This window comes from Diadema setosum, chromosome 6 (genome assembly GCF_964275005.1).
Source record: "Diadema setosum chromosome 6, eeDiaSeto1, whole genome shotgun sequence".
Lineage (NCBI taxonomy): Eukaryota > Metazoa > Echinodermata > Echinoidea > Diadematoida > Diadematidae > Diadema > Diadema setosum.
Window position 1 is genome coordinate 3,439,647 of NC_092690.1, and position 21,969 is coordinate 3,461,615.

Below are 21,969 nucleotides of genomic sequence, written 5' to 3' on the forward strand. Positions count from 1 at the left end.
GGTTCAAGGCGGCATGTCTTTGTGTGTGTGCTTGTGCATGCGCGCGCGCGTGTGTGTGTGTGTGTGTGTGTGTGGTGTGTGTGTGCGAGCATGCATGTTTTGGTATGTAAATGCAGGACAACTTGATGTGACAGGATGATCCAAAAGTCGCGCTGTGTCGCCGTCTCAATATCTAGTACTTAAATACATTAAAGACATAAAAAGAGGTGAAGAGGTCGAGACCTGATCAAATTTTGATTTCTTGTGACCATGTCTCCGTGGCAAGATGTAATGAAGGGATATTAATGAATTGCCTTATTTTCGTCTCACATCGTAGTAATGTTTCTCCAAGGGAGAAATCCTTTAATAGCCAGTCACTGACCCCCCCCCCCCCCCGTCCCTGCACACGTGGTTACGGCAGGCTTCCGCTTAGACAAATCTATTCTTGTCCATATTTTTGGCAGAGCACTTCCTTCTTGTCTAGAGTTTAGCTGGTAGCTCACCGATACTCGTTGTTTCCTGATGCTCTCTATCTGGTAGGAATAACTATTGCCCTAAGTGTTAACGTGGGGTGAAATGACTTTGTGTGTCCTTCACTTTGCGTGCCAGTTTTTTCGTTTAAAAAATCGGAATGAATGGCGAAATGAGTTTCATATAACCTTTGTTGAGAGAAGCTTGACAACATTGCAGTATCATGAATTTAGGGATAAGAGAATAGAAGAACATCTGTACTAACGTCCTCCTTGGCAGTTCAGAGTTGAACCACATTGTCTTGATTTGTTCAAAGTGCGAGAACGTCTTTTCATGTTTCTGGTGTTGTTTCTTGCACATACTGAGATACATTTGAACGCATTCCGCTTTACGTGTCTTCCAATGTTGGTATCAAATCTATAAAAGTGATAACACGGCCTCATTCTCAACGCTGAAATGCCGAAGCTTGTAGCAGTTTTGATTCTCGCTGTTGGCACTGGATCTTTGTGGGGTAAGTTGCTAATTTCTTTTTTTCATTTTATCCACATATTTCTGATAAGACTTCAATTTTCTTATCGCGTAAATTGTTATTCGTGGAAAAATAATATCAAAAATCTAAATCATGTAAAATCACGAAGTATGTTGTTATCATTACCCATTATATGTTAGGCAACACAACTCGATGTTAACACTCATCAGCAATATCTTTTTTTTTTTCCCGAGGTAGAGGACGTGGTCCATAGGGACAACAAAGGGCCTACTACTACCGCAAGTTCAAGATATGTAATGATGATACCTTACGTACAATTGAATACACTTATCATCCAGTGGGATTATTCTCAGTTGCTAGGTGGAGAGAAAAATAAAGTTGTGTTAAGAATGGGTCAAGATTCGTTACACTACATTTTGCACATAAAGAAACTTCAGGGTGAAGATATTCTCAAGGAACAATGTTTTTATAATTTGTATATGGCAGAAAGCAAGGTGTTCAGAGCTACAATTTGACGTTTGGTACTGTTCCGTTTGGAACCGGAATGCACTAGAAACACACCCTATGATTCATATATCATACACTTCATTTCTTCATAAATGAAAGCATCTATGTAGGCCCTAGACAATCCTCGGTTACTACCTGTCCATAGGCTTGGAGTACAAGCAAAAAAATTCAATACACCATTACAGCACAATTGACAAGGACACAATGCATGCATACATTTACAAGCAAACATAATACAATTTATGAGCTGTTTCAAAACAAAATATAGCAGTGATGTGATTTGATTTCACACTATAATGCAAGTTTTAATGTGAGTCATTTAATTAATCCAGCAGTAAAAAATTATATCCCCTGATGAGGATTATTTAAATATGCATTTATTCGTAATTATTATTTAAATATGCATTTATATAAGACAACTAACACACCGTACAATTTCACTACGATAAAAAAAGCTCAACATATCTATAGATCATTGTGTATAGTTACCAAAATGCTGTAATGACCTTAAATTAGATCGTACTGCATGATCTGGTCAATTGATGTGATAAACTTTACCTTAATAGACAATGATATTATTGTAAAGGATGTTATTGTCCTGCCCAATAGGACCCATTTTGTCAAAACGTGCATACTGCTTTTTTTTTTATTGTGGCAGAACTCCCTGTTACTCTTGTATATTACTGTATGATTATGCCTGTACTCAATACTGTTAAAAAGCGAGGTATACACTCAAAATTGCCGTATACATTAATTTATTGACCTCCCCAACACAGTATGACGTTGTAATCATGCTGATACATCTGCAATATATAAACACAAACAAATCTTACTGTGTTCTCCAGCAATGTACCAATATAATACAAATCTTATTGTGTATATTTATATAGATACATTATGCACTTATATCTTGGAATGCCATTAAAATGACATAGCCAAAGGGAGTACAGTATACCAACGAAATACGCAGAAAATCATGTACAACGAACAACGTTTTATATCATTTGTCGCATGTTTGAGCACAAATCCACGACGAATGTCTTTATTATGTGGAAGAGCTTTCTTTTATCGTTGCTTTGTTTCCCCCCCCCCCGTAAAACAAATCAAAGTCAAAGGGGCAAAACCAAAATTAACACATTTCTTTTCTCTTTCTTAAAGAGGTCTTCGTGGATTTACACCCACCACATCATTCCATTTGGATTTAATGAAATATAATTTTATTATTGTCATATTACTACTTAGAATGCATGAACTTTGCACAAAGTTTCTCTCCGTTAGTGCACAGTCGTTGGCAGGGGTTAAGCAGCATGACTCAGTAATAGCAACTGAGATATTCTTTCTTTTATCTTGTTATGACCCTTTCGTCCGAATGCCGGGCCCTGCCGGCGCCGCTGCATTACCGGAAAGACTTTCTATTTACGTGCATATCTGATTATACCTAAACTGTACTTACCTTTCAACCTTGATATTGACAATGACATCAGTTGGCCGCATCTTGGTTTGTTTTTTGTTTTGTTTTGTTTTGTTTTTGTTTTTTGTTTTTGTTTAAACTGAACTTCTTCCCCATAGAGCACTATTGATCAGCAGAGTATCATTTATTTCCGCTTCTGACGAATTAAACAACATACCAGCTTACATTTAAATCAGATTCTAAAAATTTTGTATAAGATAAACAAACGGCTGATGTTTTTGAGGATCGGGACAAATTCAATTGGTCTGGATTTTCCTAAACTACCAGTAGATAATGTATACAGAATGAATTTTTTATTTTTGTCAAGACAGTGTCCGTACACAGTTAGAAATCACTCAAGGATGTCCCGTTTGCACTCTTGTAAACTTGTGAACCCTTTCATTGTAGTTTGACACAAGAATTTTCCTCCAGATGTACATTCCTCCTTCATGTCTCACCTTCACAAACTATCTCTACGTAAATGCATAGACGTTCGAAGGGGCTTGTCAGCATGACTCTGTTAAACAACCAATCTATTTTTTTTTTACTTTAACTGTTAGAACACCTCGTTCGTATGCTATTATTGGAGTAATTCTATTTCTGTTATTACCATATAAGCGCCTTGTCTTCTTTTATAATCATTGTTATTTCATATTACGCATACGAATTTACCTCACCAACGTTAAGTGTAGGAGGATTCCATTTACTTTTGTAGACATAAATTTAGCGAGACTACATGATGTAACATTTGTTCTATTGTATAACATAAAAATTCTTTATTTTTGTCAAGACTGTGTCCGTGCACAGTTATAAATCACTCAAGAATGTTCCGTTTGCACTCTTGTAAACTTGTGAACCCTTTCATTGTAGTTTGACACAAGAATTTTTCTCCAGATGTACATTTCCTCTTTCATGTCTCACCTTCACAAACTATCTCTACGTAAATGCATAGACGTTCGAAGGGGCTTGTCAGCATGACTCTGTAAAACAACCAATCTATTTTTTTTAGCTTAACTGTTAGAACACCTCGTTCGTATGCTATTATTGGAGTAATTATATTTCTGTTATTACCATAGAAGCGCCTTGTCTTCTTTTATAATCATTGTTATTTCATATTACGCATACGAATTTACCTCACCAACGTTAAGTGTAGGAGGATTCCATTTACTTTTGTAGACATAAATTTAGCGAGACTATATGATGTAACATTTGTTCTATTGTATAACGTAAAAATGTATCAGTATCATTATTGTTATTATCAACGCACATGCACTGCACACCACCACACATGCACACACTCACATTTACATTCACGCACAGACATTGCAACGTACTACACAAAATACATGGCCCCAGAACAACCATTCTCAACTTTGCACTCAAATCCTCATGACTCATAACAACGATCATCCTGACCAGGGTATCATAAGTAATCACAGTAAATACTACACTATTTCGGATTTCAATAATATGTTCCAATCTTCACTTGATTCCACTGCAAGTCATGTTAATAATTCCTGTAGTAATTCCACAAATAGGAATGATGACACTAATTATAACCCCATTAAAGATTTTAGCTTATTCCACTGGAATGCTAGAAGCTTAAACAAAAATTTTGATTCATTTGAATTACTTCCTCTTTCTTTACAAAATTTTCCCTTTTCCGCAATCGGTATAACTGAAACTTGGCTAGGGCACACGTCTCCAAATTTGTTTAGCCTTGATAGATATAAAATATTTCGCTCTGATCGTAAGAGAGGTAGAGGGGGAGGGGTAGCCCTATATATATATAACGAATTGCGAGTAAAAATAAGAACTGATATTGATATTGAAGGTTGTGAAAGCCTGTTTGTGGAAATCATTAATGATAAAATGAAAAATAAGATAATTGGTGTTATATACAGGCCACCAAATCATAAAACCGAAATGTTTTTAGAAAATTTTGATGAATGCCTCAACACGATTACACAAGAAAATAAGGAAATTTATATTATGGGCGACTATAATATTGACATGACGAAAATAGATACTTTAGCGGTAAAATTAAAAACTATTCTTTTTTCATATGCTTTCCATTCCCATATTGATAACCCAACAAGAATATCCCAAACATCTAAAACCTTGTTGGATAATATTTTTTCTAATAACTTTTCTGTAAATAAATTCATTAATGGTATCCTATATTATGATATATCTGATCATTTACCGATATTCATTATTCTTCGTTATTCTGAAAACGTCAAAAGTATTTCAAAACCCAGGCCGATAATATACAGAAAAGAATCAGACGAGAATATTGAATTACTTAATCTTGATTTAGTGAAGGAAGAATGGCAAGAAGTGTATCTTCAAAATAATGCCGATAAAGCTTATGATATTTTCTTAGATAAACTTTTATATTATTATCGAAAAAACATTCCTTTAGTTAAGAAAAAAACACGCAGAAAGAACAAACATCCCTGGATTACAAAGGGAATCATCAATTCAATAAAAACCCGTAATAAATTGTATAAACTGGCGATTACTACCCACAATACAAAACATTTTACAGATTACAAAAAGTATAAAAATATACTCAGTAATTTGATTCGTATTTCTCGTAAAATGTATTATTCCGACAAGTTTGATAATCAAAAGGATAACGTAAATGGCTTATGGGAAACTATATATGAAATAACAGGTAAAAATAATAAGGAAACATCGTCCGTTTTTATAATGACAACAAAGAATTCATAAACCCTGATGAAATATCTGATGCTTTTAACTCATACTTCGTAAATATTGGAACCCAATTAGCTTCAAAAATAAAAAAACAAACATGTTCATTCAAACTTTACTGAATTTCTTCCACCAAACTGCGACAAATCCCTTTTCTTTACCCCAACAGATGAGGAAGAAATACTGGAGATTGTTAACAGATTAAAGCCAAGTAGATCTAGTGGCCATGATGAAATAAGTGTTTATATACTGAAGAAAATCATCAAATAAATAACCACACCTTTATCTTACATTTTCAATCTTTCACTGTCTTCTGGAATATGCCCAAACTCATTAAAAATTGCGAAAGTAGTTCCAATTTTCAAAAGAAAAGACGACCCTTCTCTTTTAACGAAGTATAGACCAATATCGTTATTACCTAGTATTTCTAAAATTCTGGAAAAAAAATTATTCATAAACGCCTGTACATTTTTCTTCATGTAAATGACCTACTTATACCTAATCAGTTTGGATTTAGAAAGGGCCATTCCACCGATTTAGCTATAATTCAATTGTTAGATAAGATTACTGAATCTTTTGCAAATAAAAAACATTTTATAGGAATTTTCATGGATTTATCAAAGGCTTTTGATACCATAGATCATGATATATTAATTTACAAATTAGAAAGATATGGTATTTGTGGTTTAGCACTTTCTTGGATTATTGATTATTTATCCAACAGAAAGCAATATGTACTATTTAAGTCATCTAAATCTCCGAATTCTAATATTGTATGTGGTGTTCCCCAGGGATCAATTCTTGGCCCCCTACTGTTCCTTGTATATATTAATGATATAATTAATACATCAAAAACTCTTAAATTTATACTTTTTTGCGGATGATACTAATGTTTTTTTACTCCCATGAGAACCTCGAAACACTGTTTAATACTCTGAACACGGAAATAGACAAAGTCTCCCGATGGTTTGTATGTAATAAATTATCCCTTAATGTCTCTAAAACAAATTTTATACGTTTCTAACCTACTGCTTCACAGAACATTAACAGCAGTTATAATATCAATATTGATGGATTATCTTTAACTGAAGTAAGATCTACTAAATTTTTAGGAATCACAATTGACGCGAGTTTAACTTGGAACGATCACATTCATAATATCCACACGTCTGTCTCAAGAACTGTAGGAATTTTATATCGACTGAAAAACTTCATTTCTCAAAATTCCCTGACTATTCTATACAATGCATTGATCTTACCACATAATTATTATCACATACTGCAATATCGTTTGGGGAAACTGTGGCTCAACTAAAATTAATCCAAATCTTACTCTCCAAAAACGTGCTGTACGTTTGATTACCAATTCCCGTTACTTATCCCCATCCAATCCCCTATTTCGTCAACTAAAAACATTGAAAATTGAGGATCTTCACACCTTTCAAACTGCTGTTTTTATGTATTATACATTTAATTGTCTTCCAAAAATTTTTGATGGCTTCTTCACTCCAAATTTCACCGTTCATTCATATCCAACACGTCAGTCGTCCGATTACCATCTCGAAAACCCCAGAATCATTTTAGCTCAAAAATCTTTAAAGCACAATGGACCAGATATTTGGAATTCTTTACCCCCTAATTTAAAACAACGTACGTCGTTGAACATTTTCAAACGAGAACTAAAAAACACCCTCATAATCCAGTATACTTCTGACACATAAATATTCATACCACCTGGTCAACAAACACCCTAAACAATGAGTTCACGGCCATAACTGAAGTAACATTCACCTCATCACACTGATACACAAAATAACACTCAACGTACAAACCAAGATTCATCCCAACACAATGCACACCGCACTGCACCGCACGCCCTTCGCACAATTACTTCCCACTCTGTGAGTGGCAAGATTTTCTTTATGTATCTCTTTACCTGGGGCCATCTTCCTCGTCAAGCTTAGCTTATGATGATGGTCCCCTGCATTTCATTTTTATCATTTCCTATTGCTTCCTTTCATATATGTGACCGTGCACCTCAAAACGAACATAAAGTCGCACACACTGATTTTGCGTGAGGACTGAAAACAAGTGAAATGGGTCAACCTAGCCAAAATTGACTTTTTCCTATTTTCTGAAAGAGCAGGTCTTCTTTTACCTTATGCTAAAATTTGGTATCATAAAACGGGCAGGAAGGTGTGTTTTTTAGCAGTTTATCTCGAACATTTTTGATAGAATAGTGTGATTAGGTGTGTCTTCAGAATCCCTTTTTCATTTCTGAAAAACCTTGTCCACACTCTTCACTTTCAACTGTAATAACTTTTGCAAGGATAGTGCTACTGCTTTGAAAGTTGGCAGTAATTATGGACAGAATGTGTTAATGAGACATGCTTAATTTCAGTTTAATCTGATAATCCCTTCATTGTTGTTACTCCAGTGGTTTACTTCCTGTTTTTTGTCCCATTCATCGCACAGCCAGCACGGTTTGGTAAAGATTAAGCGCTTGAATAGACACTGTACTTCAGAGCCTCTTTTCTCAGTTCACACTTTTTCTGGGGTTGTGCTTTCTTTTCAATATTTAGATAGGTTAGGAGAGTCCATTTGATTTGAGTTATACATCATTTTAAAGCTTAAAGTCTGCTCTTTCAGAATATGGTCTTAACTAAAAATTCATGTCTGGCGACTTTTTGTTTGTTTTGAGGTGCACTGTCACATATGATATTCGTTCTTGAAAAAAAAAAATGTATGTAAGATCCAAACGTTACGAATATTAGCTGTGTAAATGACTATGTAAGTATTTTGTTGATTTGTGGATTTGTACTGATTTTGAAATGCAGAAATAAAAACTGAACTGAACTGAACTGAAGAAAATACATTTTTTCCCATAACATCACTGCTAACAGCGGTTCAAAATGCAATGTTTTCTAAGAATGAAGACAGCTTGTCTGGAGTGTTACGAGTTGGTCAATTTCCTTGTTTAAAGAAATCGTCAATTTCCTCGTTTGAGGGAATCAGTTACATGTTTAGAATGGCACAGTTATGAGGAAAGTCTAGATAAAACGGGAAAACAAAACAAACACGAGCATCCGTATTCGGCACTGCGTTTCCACGAAAGGCTTTCCGGTCTGCACCCAGGATCAGAGGATTTTGTACCTGAAGCGCCGGAAGAATGTCAATATTGCTTTTACTCATTGCTAGATTCGTGCAAAGCATTTCCAAAGGGTGTCTTTAAAGAGGAATCCACCTCAAAATAAAAAAAAAAAATCTTCAAAGGAATGAGTGAAATATTCCCTACAGAACGATAAAAAAAAATGACAAAATCGGAAAAGAAATAAGGAAGCAATGACACTTTGAAATATCACTTTTTTGGAAAACATTTCTTGACTAGTCCTTATGGATATTCAATTAAGCATGTTGACAATGTCATGCTCTCACAATTTTTTATTCATTTCGTAATTATACAGAAATGACAAAAATGTGATATTACAGCTGTATGAATACAAAATTTACCTTCAAACCATCCAAAGTAAAAATGAACCAAAATGTTGACTCTGACATATTAATGATTTTACTTTAACATTTTTCCAAACTTCTTACATACCAGGTATAGACATTTTGAGAGCCTGACATCATGAAATCGCTCATTTGAATATTCATAAGGACTGATCAAAAATAATATTTTCTGAAAAATATGTGGAAAACAAAATGTCATATCTTCATTCATTCATTCATACATTTATTTTATTTCCACACGGCCACTTATTTCAGCCACATGCTGTTTCTCAACAAGTCCGTGCATGTTGATAAAAACAGTTACATCACGTAATACAAAAACATCATAATGCACAAAATCATACTAAAGAGGAAGAAGAAGATGATGAAGAAGATGAAGAGGAGGAAGAAGAAGAAGAAAAAAAAAACCACTTGAGCTTACAGGCTACATGTCACATTCTCTGTCCCCCCCCCCCCCTGACACTACACAAAATCTATACATGTTCAAACTTTTACATAATAATACACAAATAAATATACACAGAACACATGACTCCATCGCTGAAAACAGTCTCGTTAATAAAAAAAACAACAACAACTATATATTCAATTCAAATCTAGTGAAGGACATTTCTTTCAGATTCCTAGGCAATCGATTCCATTCTTTAATTCCTCGAAATGAAAAACTCAGTTTCTTAATATTGGTTCGTGGTTTAGATAGCTCAAAACATTTATACACATTTCTTAAGCCATAATAATATTCTTTAAAAATAAAATGTATTATCATCTTATCATTATCTTATTAAATTTTTGTAAATCTTTGCATCATTCTTTATTAAAACTTTTTCCCCTTCCACAGGGTTCCTTTATTAAATAATATCATACACACTATACAAAAAGAGATATGTATGTACATGCAGATTTAACACATGCTATTCTTGGCCATTCTAAATACAATAAGAACAGCAAACAGTTACAAAAATCAATTATAAATTGCAAATTCTTTTCAAAGTGTCAGAAAATTACCTGACAAATCATTTCATAAGAAAACACAATCAGAAACATTTAGTAAAATGTAACCACTTTTTCATGAATTTCTTTTCTTTCAGATTTGTTTTACATATATACTTTTCCATATCATAATAACTTTTTATCGCTGACATGATTTGTTCAAAAACTGGCAAACAATTTTTTGCATTTAGCTGTAAAAATTTCTTTCCTTACTATATAATCATAATACAATTGAGGGCACTGTTATTACGCCCATAAAAACCAAATAATTTATTTTGATTTGTAAGCTTAATAATGAGTAGCATTACGGGACAGCCAAAGCTCAAGTTTTGACCATATTTCGTTTGAATATATACAAGAACAAAATATATGCATAATTGTTTCTTCGCTGTTATTACAAAAAGTACATAGGTTATCTGTTACTAATTTAAATCTCAATAAAGCTTCTTTCATATAAAGAATTCTATTTAGCATCTTGAACTGAAACCATCTCATGTTTACATCAACAGTTGAATAAAAGGGAATTTGGTAATAAAAACTCCAAATGATATTGTCAAAATCAAACTCCTGTTTCCATTTTATAAGACTTTTACATTCCTTTATCTTATGTTTCAAGAAAGCCTGGTAGATATGTGCACAACCTTTTTTCACTTTCAGTATTAAAAACAATGTTTCAGGGATAATACATGTAGGTTCCATAATCTTAGCTATGACATTTTTATCATAACCAAATCAAATAGCATTACACAAACCATAATATTGAAGAAAACTTACTTGTACATTGTATTTACGTTGAAAATAAAAATATGAAAGAAATTTTCCATCTGTTTCTAGAACATCGTTAACAAAACGTACCCCCTTAGCACACCATGACTTAAAATAAATTACATTATTATGAACTTGTATTCTGGGATTGTTCCAAAGGGGTTGACATGCGATATTATCTACAATGGACTGAGTTAGATCTGAAAAGGCTAATAATACCTCTTTCCAAAATGGGTTGCGCATTGAAATGAAGTGAGAGATGTGTATGATGGAGGCAAGAATGATTGGAACATATGTAAAGTGAGATTTTCGTTACTTGGATAAAAAAAAAAAATCTTCTTATCCATGATATTCTGAGTGATTTAGAATGTATAAAAATATCTGTCATTTTAACCCCACCATCACTGTATAATTGGCACATTTATTTCCTTCTTATTTTATCAGGTTTATCGTGCCATATAGATTTATAAAAAAGATCGATTAACATCATTCATAATTTCTAATTTTGGTTCTGGAAGAGATAAAAGCAAATAATTCAGTTTGGGTATCAATAAAGATTTTACTATCGTTTCTCTCCCTAAGGGAGTCAATGTTCTTTTCAGCCATATCGCTATCTGACGTTTTATCTCTTTAACCTTTTCTTGATAATTGTGATTAGCCATTTCAGATAATTTAACTGAAAAGTCTATGCTCAGATACCTGAAATATCCTTAGATATCCAGGTTAATTTGTACTCGTGTAAAATCTCTTTTTTGAAAGATCTGTTCTTCCCAATCCATATTACTTGAGTTTTAGTTACGTTAATTTTGAGGTTGGACATATTTGCACATTCATTAAGTATTGTATTAAGAGCACTTTGGAAATCCTGGGTTGAACCGTTGAGTGTCAAAAGGGTATCATCTACATATTGCAAAAGTTTAAGCGATTTCCCATTCATATGCAATCCAACTAAAGAATCCGAGTGTCGTTTGAGGATACCAAGTATTTCACTGACTAACAAAAAGAGGTAGGGGAACAAAGGATCTCCCTGGCGACACCCTCGTCCTATTTCAAATCTAACTGTGCAGTATCCGTTAACTAATACACAAGAGGATGCATTTGCATAAAATAACTTGATCCTTTTTTTTTTAACAGATGGACCGAAGTGAAAAATATCCATTACCTTGAATAGAAAAGTATGCGATACGGAATCGAAAGCTTTTTCGAAATCGACAACAAGAAGCATGCCTGCTATATCATTTAATTCAGTATAAAGTAGCGTGTCATATAATAGACGTACATTTTCGCCAATGAAGCGACCACTCAAAAATCCTGTTTGATTTTCATGTATTAAAAAAGTCAAAACGCCCTTGAATCTATTTGCAATACAACCGGATGCCAATTTGTAAACTACATTCAGTAAAGTGATCGGGCGCCAATTTTTTAACAAATGTCTAGGTTTATTTCCTTTAGGAACCAAGGTTATTATTCCCATTTTTTGTGAGTTTGACAATTGTCCTGAGAAATACGCATAATTCAGTGATCTTACCAGAAAGTATTTAATATCTTCCCAAAAGTAACGATAAAATTCTACAGTAAAACCATCCTGTCCGGGAGATTTATTATTTTTCATGAGTTTTAAAGTGGAATAGACCTCATCAACACTAAGTGGACCTTCCAATAAAGAGGACAATTGTGAAGACAACTTAGGAATGTCAGGATGATTTAATATCATTTCCAAGTTAATTTCATCAGTTTCTTTTTCTGCATGAAGATTAGAGTAAAAATCAAACACTTCCTTAAGTAGGTCATTTTGTCTATCTAAAATATCACCATTTTCAGTCCATAACTGAAGTATTTCTTTATTGATATTATTTTGCTTTTCCAAATTTAAAAAGACGGACTGGGACCATAACATTTGTTGAATGTTGGAACTTCTTCATTTGATTAGATCCTTTCAAAAAGATACTTTCAATTATAACAACTTGAAACTTTACTTCACAACAACGCAAACTTAGTAACTTCTTTGAGTTTGACTTAAAATTGCAGGTTAATGATTTGACATTTGTAAGCAAAACTCTTCAAACTCCATCCACTTTATCCGAGATCTAATCGCAATTCCTTCATTTGTTTTTAAACGGAAAGCTTCCAGTTCTAATTTCAATTTATTAATTTCCTCTAATGTAAAATTCTTATCATTTAAAATTATAAATTTTCTTTCTAAATCTTCAATTTTCTTTTCTAAATCCTTTTCCCTGTTCACACTTTGTTTTTTAGCGAAAGAAGCATATGATATTGCTTCTCCCCGTATTATCATCATTAAAGTTTCAAAAAATAACTGATCATTTACGATGAATTCACAGTCACCCACTATGCAATCATTTTGATCTTACTGTACTCCGTCTTTTGCATAAAACAGAATAGTATCTTTTATTTTTTTCTTAATTTGTTAAACAAAACCTTCATTTTTTAACAAAGAATTATAAAATTTCCAAATGCCAGGGCCTCGTTGTAACTGATTCAAACTGAGACTTAAAAGAATTAAAGAATGATCTGTTCGATAACCTGGAAGAATATCAATCTTATGCACTAATGAAAGAAGTTCTGAGGATATCAAAAAGAAATCTAATCTACTCTGTTTAAAAGGGGAAGGTTGTCGCCATGTATAAAATTTTTTTATCTGGAAATCTAATTCTCCAAGGATCGTATAAATCTAATTCATCTTTCATGTTATTTACTTGTTGTTTTGCTCGCGGGTTATTAACATGCAAATAGTTATATGTATCAAGGTTTGAATCTTGTACTACATTCCAGTCTCCACAAACAATAGCATGTGGATTCTCAAAATCTAGTATAATTTGTTGAAGATCTGCAAAAAATGTTGGGTTATCTGTATTTGGCCCATACAACGACGCAATAATAATATTATATTCGTACAGAGTTACATCTAAAACCACAAAGTTCCCTGCATTATCTACTTTAAATTTGTTTATATTTACTGGGACAGCGTTCTTAAAAAGAATTGATACTCCTCTTGAGTTGGACGTGTTGAAAGAGAAAAAAAACATTTACCTTCCCATTCCCTACGTATATCGGTCTCTATTTCCCAAGTAAATTGTGTATCCTGAATACAACAAACATCATATTGCTTAGCTTTTAAATACAACAAAACATCTTGTCTTTTGCGACTATCTCCTAGGCCGCGACAATTCATTGAAATAAACGTAACGTTATCCTGCATCATGTACGAAAAGAATGAAGGAAAGAAAAGAGGAACAACCTGTGGAAGTTTTCATTCTATGTACACAAACAGTAACGACACAAAAAAGACTGTACTGTGACGGGGTGGATATCCTCTTTTTTTTTGGGTGGATATCCTCTTTTAAGCAGAAGACATTAAAGATCTCTTAAAACAAACAAACACAACTCTAAACAAACAACGAAAGAAACAGTTACAGTCGTTAAAATGAAGGGTTCGTATTTCCGTATGATTATTAGATAGAAAGCTGCTTTACCTCAGAGTAGTATCCGTCCGTTTCATGTCTTTCAGGGTTTGAATTCAATATGACACGTTGAGAGATTGAAACCCTTATTTTTTTTTTAACTGTAATTAGGCTTCAAATAAATGAAAAAAAAAATAACGATAGCTCAGGCAGAAATATGAGATTGACTGGCAAATTTCACACATCGCTTTTGTCCCAACATACAGGACTGGTTATTGGACAGTGTGCCTTTCCCGCCGTGCTACCATGCCACCACTGCACTATAGAGGGGATATCAGATGAAGGTGAATATCTACCGCAGGGATCCCTCCTGCTCTTTACCTGTGACCCTGGGTATATCATGACTGGCGATGGTGACACAGTGGTCTGGGTTTGCGGACAAAACGATACTTGGCTGGGACCAGATCCTATCTGCACAGGTAGTATAATACAGAGGCTTGGAAGCGGAACATTATGGTAATGCTAAAGTTATCAGTCGTCTAGGCATATATTTCCGAATCATCATAACTTATCACATTTAAAGATTACGACACTGGGAAACCGCTGCCTGCGAGACAACATCTCGTATGTATATCAATTAACATATTTCAACAGGGTTGGTTCACACTTGAATCTCGACTCTAATTTCAATGTTTATCGATCATTTGGACATCCATTTCGTGTCAAGTTTACACATACAACACATTACGTTAAACAAAAGTATGGGAAACAAATCACAGGACATACATCATAGAACTAACGCTTATTTATGCAAGGTAACGTAATTCGTGTTGAAAATCCAACATCGAATCAAACATCTTACTCTTCCTCAAAATCTGATTTGAATATTGCACTTTTGAGAAAGATATTCGAAATAACCACATCTCAATACAATAATTATTGAAGTAATAAAGCAAAAATGTAAAACTATTAGTGAAATATATAACGTTACTTAAAAACAAGAAATTTAGTTCAAAATAAAACACAAAGGAATGTCAAATTAATGGTGCAATTAACCCATCTGTTAATTCCTCAGGGGGTTTTCTGCCTTCAAATAATTTACACATGCTCAATTGTGTCTATTAGCCAAATCTCCGGCCTGCTCAAAATTACACAGTTACTATTTCAATTTCTGAAACCAAACAGATGGGGGTCACAACAATAAAATCTAATATCGACCAAAGTGGCTTTTCCTTCCTCAAGGAAATTCAGGTAACATCGGTTGGCATGATCGCTTGAGAACCACTGTTTTCATAGACCAAACTTTTTGGAAAAGACGATGACAGAGTCTTTCACATCTTCAGTATCCCTTCCCCTTGAACATAAGATGCATCTTTAAAAGAAACTTTTTGAAAGGGCTATAAAGTAAGAAAAAATACAGAAGAAATGGAACAAGCAGAACTTGGAGAAGTGAGCACAAGGACGGTTCTTTATATCATATTTATGGTAACATATGAAATACATATTTGACTGAAAACGTAGACTCCATGTAAGACATACACATTCAGAACATACAGAAACATGAATAGTGCAGGGTGACAGAATATGGGGCTAATCATTAATTTCTTGACACACATGAAATAGCATTATGACAACAATAACAATTAATTTCTTTTAGTACAACGTGTTAGCATTCTAGAAGGCTCCTGCAACAAATCAAACAAATAAAGCACCTTTCGATTAATCTCAGTATTGGCACAAAACACCTCAAATCATATCTATGGTTATGTACATATACTCCTCTTGCTAAGGACAAATTACGGAACGGACAATTGGGTCGTCAGCAGCACATCAGTGATTCATCGTTTCACGCCTATGTACCAAACTCGATCTATTCAGTTAACCTAATAACTTTATGACTCATATAACCTTTTCTCTTTGAATAGTTCCTCTGATTTGTAACTGGACTCTATACAAAACTAATTACCTAACATATTATGCCAAACAAGCATGTGAATGAATATGCTGACATTAACATGAAATGCGCAAAATAATCATTATAAAAGATGAAAGCTATTGATATTCTTAATCTTTAGTATATGATAGATGGAAACTTTTTTTTTCTGTAGTAAGCATAGCACGAGGCTTTATCTTCGCACTTTTTTTTTTTTTACGCCACGCAGAAGTATCTTGCCCCGATCCACCCATTCCTGCGCACGGATCGATATATGGAGGGCGTCAGCATAATTACTCCAAAGGAGCAAACGTGACCTACGAATGTGATTTGGGCTACTTAATATCGATAGACTCTTCAGCGAATATAACGTGTGGGACTGATGGAGAATGGGCAATCAGTGGGGCAGTTTGTAAAAGTGAGTCAAAGTTCCCATCCACATTCATGACAACAAAACTGAATTATACAGTGCGTATAAAAAAAAGTACACTTTTGAAAAAAATGTCCAAACTACATTTCAAAATATCTGGAAGATTTTTTTTTTTTCATATTTATGGATACCCAATAGTCTCATTTACCAAGTGCAATCAACAAAACAAATTTTTGTTCACGCTTGGCTGAACACTAACGCTCTTTGTTCAGAATGTGATAAACGACTTGCGCCAAATTGAAAGAAGACGGAAAATTCAGTCACCACTCCAAATAAGTTCTCCCATTCAAACAAATTGCTCTTTTGCTTAAAGCTTTGATTATATTATGATAGTCTGAGATTTTTTTTTTGTAAGCTTTATCGTAATTTTAATGATTTCATTTCTAAATTAACTGGTGAGAATTTGAGTGTGTAATTACTTCAAGATCTTTAAAGTACAGTTTTCACAATACACTGACACATCAATACCAAACAAGGGAAGAAAGCAGTGAGGAGTGGCCATTCTGGATGAAGAAAATACCTAACCCCCCCCCCCCAAAAAAAAAACAACACAAAAACACAAAAACAACAACAACAACCGAGGCTTTAAGCTACTGGGAGGGGGGAGGGTGATATGTCACTTTAAACATGCATACAATTGTTACTGACTTACTGATTGATTGATTGATTGAATGAATAATTGATTGATTAATTGACTGAGCGATTGATTAATTGATTGATTATCGAATTGATTTGATTGATTTGTTTGATTTGATTGATTGATTGATTGTATTGATTGTATTGATTGAATGATCTGAGGATTGATTAATTGTGTACTTTTCTTCTTGAATGAGTGACTGGCATGTGGGTTCGATAAATAAATTATGCCTGTGCATGATTTGTGATAACTGTGCTTAATAAAAGATCTTGTTGTTGTCACTGAACCTTCCATAACACAATGGAATCATTTAAAACATGACAGAAACTCGCAAGAAAAATCCTAAACTATCATAACATAATCAAAACTGTGACCAAAAGAGCAATTTGTTTGAATAAGAACAGTTATTTGGAGTGCTGGCTGAATTTTTCATGTTTTTTCAATTTGACGCAAGCCCCTTTTTCACACTCTGGACAAAGAGAGTCAGTGTTCAGCCAAGCGTGAACAAAACTTTGTTTTGTTGATTGCACTTGATAGATGAGACTATTGGGTATCCATAAACATGAAAAAAATCTTCCAAATATTGTGAAATGTAATTCAGACAATTTTTTCAAAAGTGTAACGTCTTTTTTTTTGGATACGCCCTGTATAGTATAGCATTCTTTTACCCATGAAATGAATAGTTACAAATATTTCAAAGACATTGAGGAATAAGCCAGTTTTGAGATAGCTCATATGCACATTTTTACAATTTAATTACCTTTCATTTTTCTCAATTGGTTTGGCACTTTTCTCAGTTCAAAGCGACACAATGCAGCAGCTTGCCCATAGCAAATTTATGGAACTCGTATTCTATAAAGAATGAACCTGTGTGGATGAAATGACCAGAATGGTTCGTCAATCAACACTTTGGGAAGCATCTAATTCATTGTGCTGTCTTGAATACATTAACAAACTTTTTCTGTTAACATCGCCAAATACGAGGCGTAAGCTGTCAGGTGGATGTACTGACAGGCACCATTAATAAGGATTCCATGAATACTCATAGCATTACAGATGCTTATCTCAGTGAAATTAAAAACCAACCTGTCTCTCGGTACAAATGCTCTTTTTATGCTCATGCTCAAACTGGAACCCGGAAATGGCTTATTCTTGAGTGCAAACACATGGCAATAATTTTATGGTGTATTGTTGATAATAATCATGATGAAAAACAAAAAAACATCACCGCGAAAGGTGCAAGTTAAGTTTTGTCATAGGTAGGACATTCAAGTGACTTTTGCTAGTCATATCCAGTACCTTAGTGAAAATAATATCGTTGTTTTGTTTTTTTTTATCTTGTGGGCTTATGTATGAAGTCTGAAAAAAAAAGAGAAAAATGTTACAAAATATATGTCATAGATTTATCTAATGACCAGGAAAATATGATTTAACAAATGTCAACATGCTTTTGCGTTATGCAATCCCTTTAAGGAAGCCTTTTTACACTTTTGAAATTCCATTCTAACACCGTCATTATTCTTAGTTTGCTTGACTCATTAACATTTTGTTTCCAGTTGTCTGTCCGGAGGATTACAAGGAGCACAACAACGTATGCTTTAAGGACTTCCAGCCAGGCTGGTTTGAATACAGCTGGGAAAGCGCTCGTCAGAAATGCGCCGACGAAAACGATATCATGGCGCTTTCAAAAGACAATGGTACCCATGCCTTCTTAAAGTCCATGATTGACAGTTACAGTTACTGGATCGGAGCAAGAGAGGGCAGAGACTGGAAGTGGGCCTCCGGTGAGTTGAGTCAACAGAACTATGACAGGTAAAATGCTCAAGTAGGGTCTGAAAAAGTAGTAAGCGTTAGTTCAATTATTAGTCTGGTTTCCAGACCATTTTCCAACTGGGCTCGGCGGCGACATAAAGTCGCCTCCCCGCGACGCATTCGTCGCCTTTGTAGAAGACAAAGACAAGATAAATCCAGAAGGGTCTGAAAGCCAAACTAGCTCAATAGGACAGCAAATCTAACCAAAATGGCGGAGTGTGCGCGCAACTACGCGTGGGTTGTGAATGGGCTTGAGCATTCTACCTATATAGTTCTGTGGTTGAATCCTTTGCTTATAATTATGACCTGACCTTGCATCATAAAACCAACAAAAAGTCTAATGACCGGATTTTCCGTAACGACTCAAAACATGCGGATATGAAAAATCTAGGATTTTTGTCGAGCCCATCGGGAGTGGCAAGGGATTGCCTGCGGCGTAGGTCTGTCCGTCGTCCGTCTATACTGCTACAGAAACTTGAGTAACCCTCTACTGACGGCATCAAATCCAATCACATTCCAATCACATTTAGCAAAAGAACGAAGGTAACCTCACGGTCAAAGGTCAGAGGCAGGGGCCAATGAACTTTACGGCGCGTAAGGATTATGGCTCATAACTTTTGATGCATAGTTCTGTTTGTGACCAAACTTGGATGATGATATCCCTTGGGGAGTTGAAGGTCACCACAACGTCAAAGGTCACAGACAGGGGTCAACGAACTTTAAGGGCCCAAGTTTTTTACGGTGCGTTTCGATTATGGCTCATAACTTTTGTTCCCTATGTCCGTTTGTGACCAAACTTGGATGGTAGATGTCCCTTGGAAAGATTAAGTTCATCACAAGGTCAAAGGTCACAGACTGGGGTCAACGAACTTTTAGGGATCAATGTTAAGTTAATCTTTATGACGCTTTTCAATTATGGCTCAAAACTTTTTATCTCTATGTCTGTTTGTGACCAAACTTGGATGGTAGATGTCCCTTGGGAAGTTGAAGTTCATCACAAGGTCAAAGGTCATAGACAGGGGTCAACGAACTTCGAGGGCCCAATGTTAAGATTTTACGGCGCATTTCAATTATGGCTCATAACTTTTTATCTCTATGTCCGTTTGTGACCAAACTTGGATGGTAAATGTCCCTTGGGGAGTTGAAGGTCACCACAAGGGCAAAGGTCATAGGCGGGGGTCAATGAACTTAGAAAAATATAAATTTCTTATACGCGAATGGGCGAGACACATTTTGGTACTTACCTTGCTAAAGTTTAATTTTTCTATTAGAGCAATAACTCGTTTTTTATATATATTTCAAATTTTGGAATGTTAAAACTGAAGGATTTTTTTTTTTTGGGGGGGGGAACACATTTTTTTTTCTAATTCTTGTTTGGGTTTGATGTAGGCTTTCTAAAAATAAGGGAATTTGTATGCAATAAGACCCTTCAAACGCGTTTTAATTTCAACTTCTAAGGGGATGATGTTATCGCGTTGGAAGTTAGTATCTGTCATAACCAGAATGTACTTTAATGATGAGCAAAAGTTATGTTTAGTTTGATAATACTTGTTGCCGTGGAGTTTAAAATCCTGTTCTTTGTTCCTTTCATTTGAAAGAGCACAGGTAGGTGAAATAATGCACTTGACTATACCCTACCCTCAAAAGCCTCCTTTGCAGAGTGTTTACTTTCCCCCAATTATCTAAATGGTTTCGAAAAGTCCATAATTTTGTATTGAGTTAAATGGTTCGATGGAGAACAGTAATCAGAACCCAGGGAGGGGAATAAAAAATGTCCATCCGGGACACTACAGAGAGTTGGTTGCAAAAATGGAGTGATCACAATACAAACAAAATTCAAAAAATTGCATTTTGCTTGGTAATGACCTTGCAGGAGGTCGAGTGGGTGTCCTTACGGTTATTTCCGAAGTCTCTGTGTACGAGTAGGAAACCGAAAAACTCGTCGATGAATTTCCAGAAGAATTCCAACATGTGCAATCACCAGGTTTCGAGCAAGTGAAGCAGAGCGTGAGAGAGAGGGGTCTGAAAGTGAAATTTCTCTTAATGACACATTCTGTGGAAAGGTGATTAGTGAAGATGAAAGAGAACAAAGTTGTGAAGAAAGAGTGTTCAGTCAGCCAGCTTTTATTAAAGCACAAATGGAAGATGAGGGGTTGTTGAAGTTGAGAAATGGTGCATTGACTGTAGATGAGGCGAAGCTAGTGCCAAAATGTTTCTATGTAAAGTCTGGTTTTTAATGAGGAAATGACGGCCTCCAGATTGTCCCGCAGATGAGGACTGGACGATTGTCGACCAGATAGTTGTTCCTCCGCCGTATCGAAAGGAAATTCTACGTCTTGCACATGAAATCCCAATGGTCGGACACCGAGGTGTCAACAGTGTCAAGCAGACTTTGTGTAGAATCAGAACTCACTTCTTTTGGCCCAAGATGAAAAAGGATGTGTCTGAATTTTGTCGTGTCATGAATATCAAGTGGTAGGAAAACCACAACAAGCCATTAGACCTGCGCCGTTGATTCCTATTCCGGCTATTGAGGAGCCATTTAGCCGTGTGATGGTAGATTGCGTTGGTCCTTTGCCGAAGTCCAAGTCGGGATGTCAGCATTTATTGACTGTGATGGATGTTTCCACGAGATACGCAGAAACATTTCCCTTAAGGAGCACAACTGCTAAGTCAGTTCTGGTTGCCTTGTTGACTTTCTTTACTACTTACGGGCTACCAAAACAAATTCAGTCGGATCAAAGTAGTAATTTCATGTCTCGTGTCTTTCAGGAATTGATGTACCAGCTTGGTGTTCAACAGATCAAGTCGTCTGCATATCACCCGCAATCTCAGGGGGCCTTAGAAAGGTA

General features: G+C 35.0%; 1 protein-coding gene across 1 annotated transcript in view; it reads left to right on the forward strand.

The window, feature by feature from the left end:
- Positions 1 to 906: 906 nt before the first annotated feature.
- The window catches only part of LOC140230149 (CUB and sushi domain-containing protein 3-like), a 36,432-nt gene continuing 15,369 nt past the window's right edge, over positions 907 to 21,969 (forward strand). Inside the window, exons 1-5 of the mRNA XM_072310340.1 lie at positions 907 to 950; positions 14,570 to 14,784; positions 16,468 to 16,656; positions 18,862 to 19,098; positions 21,078 to 21,101. Of these exons, the coding sequence (XP_072166441.1) occupies positions 907 to 950; positions 14,570 to 14,784; positions 16,468 to 16,656; positions 18,862 to 19,098; positions 21,078 to 21,101 (709 nt within the window). The remainder of the gene's footprint in view (positions 951 to 14,569; positions 14,785 to 16,467; positions 16,657 to 18,861; positions 19,099 to 21,077; positions 21,102 to 21,969) is intronic.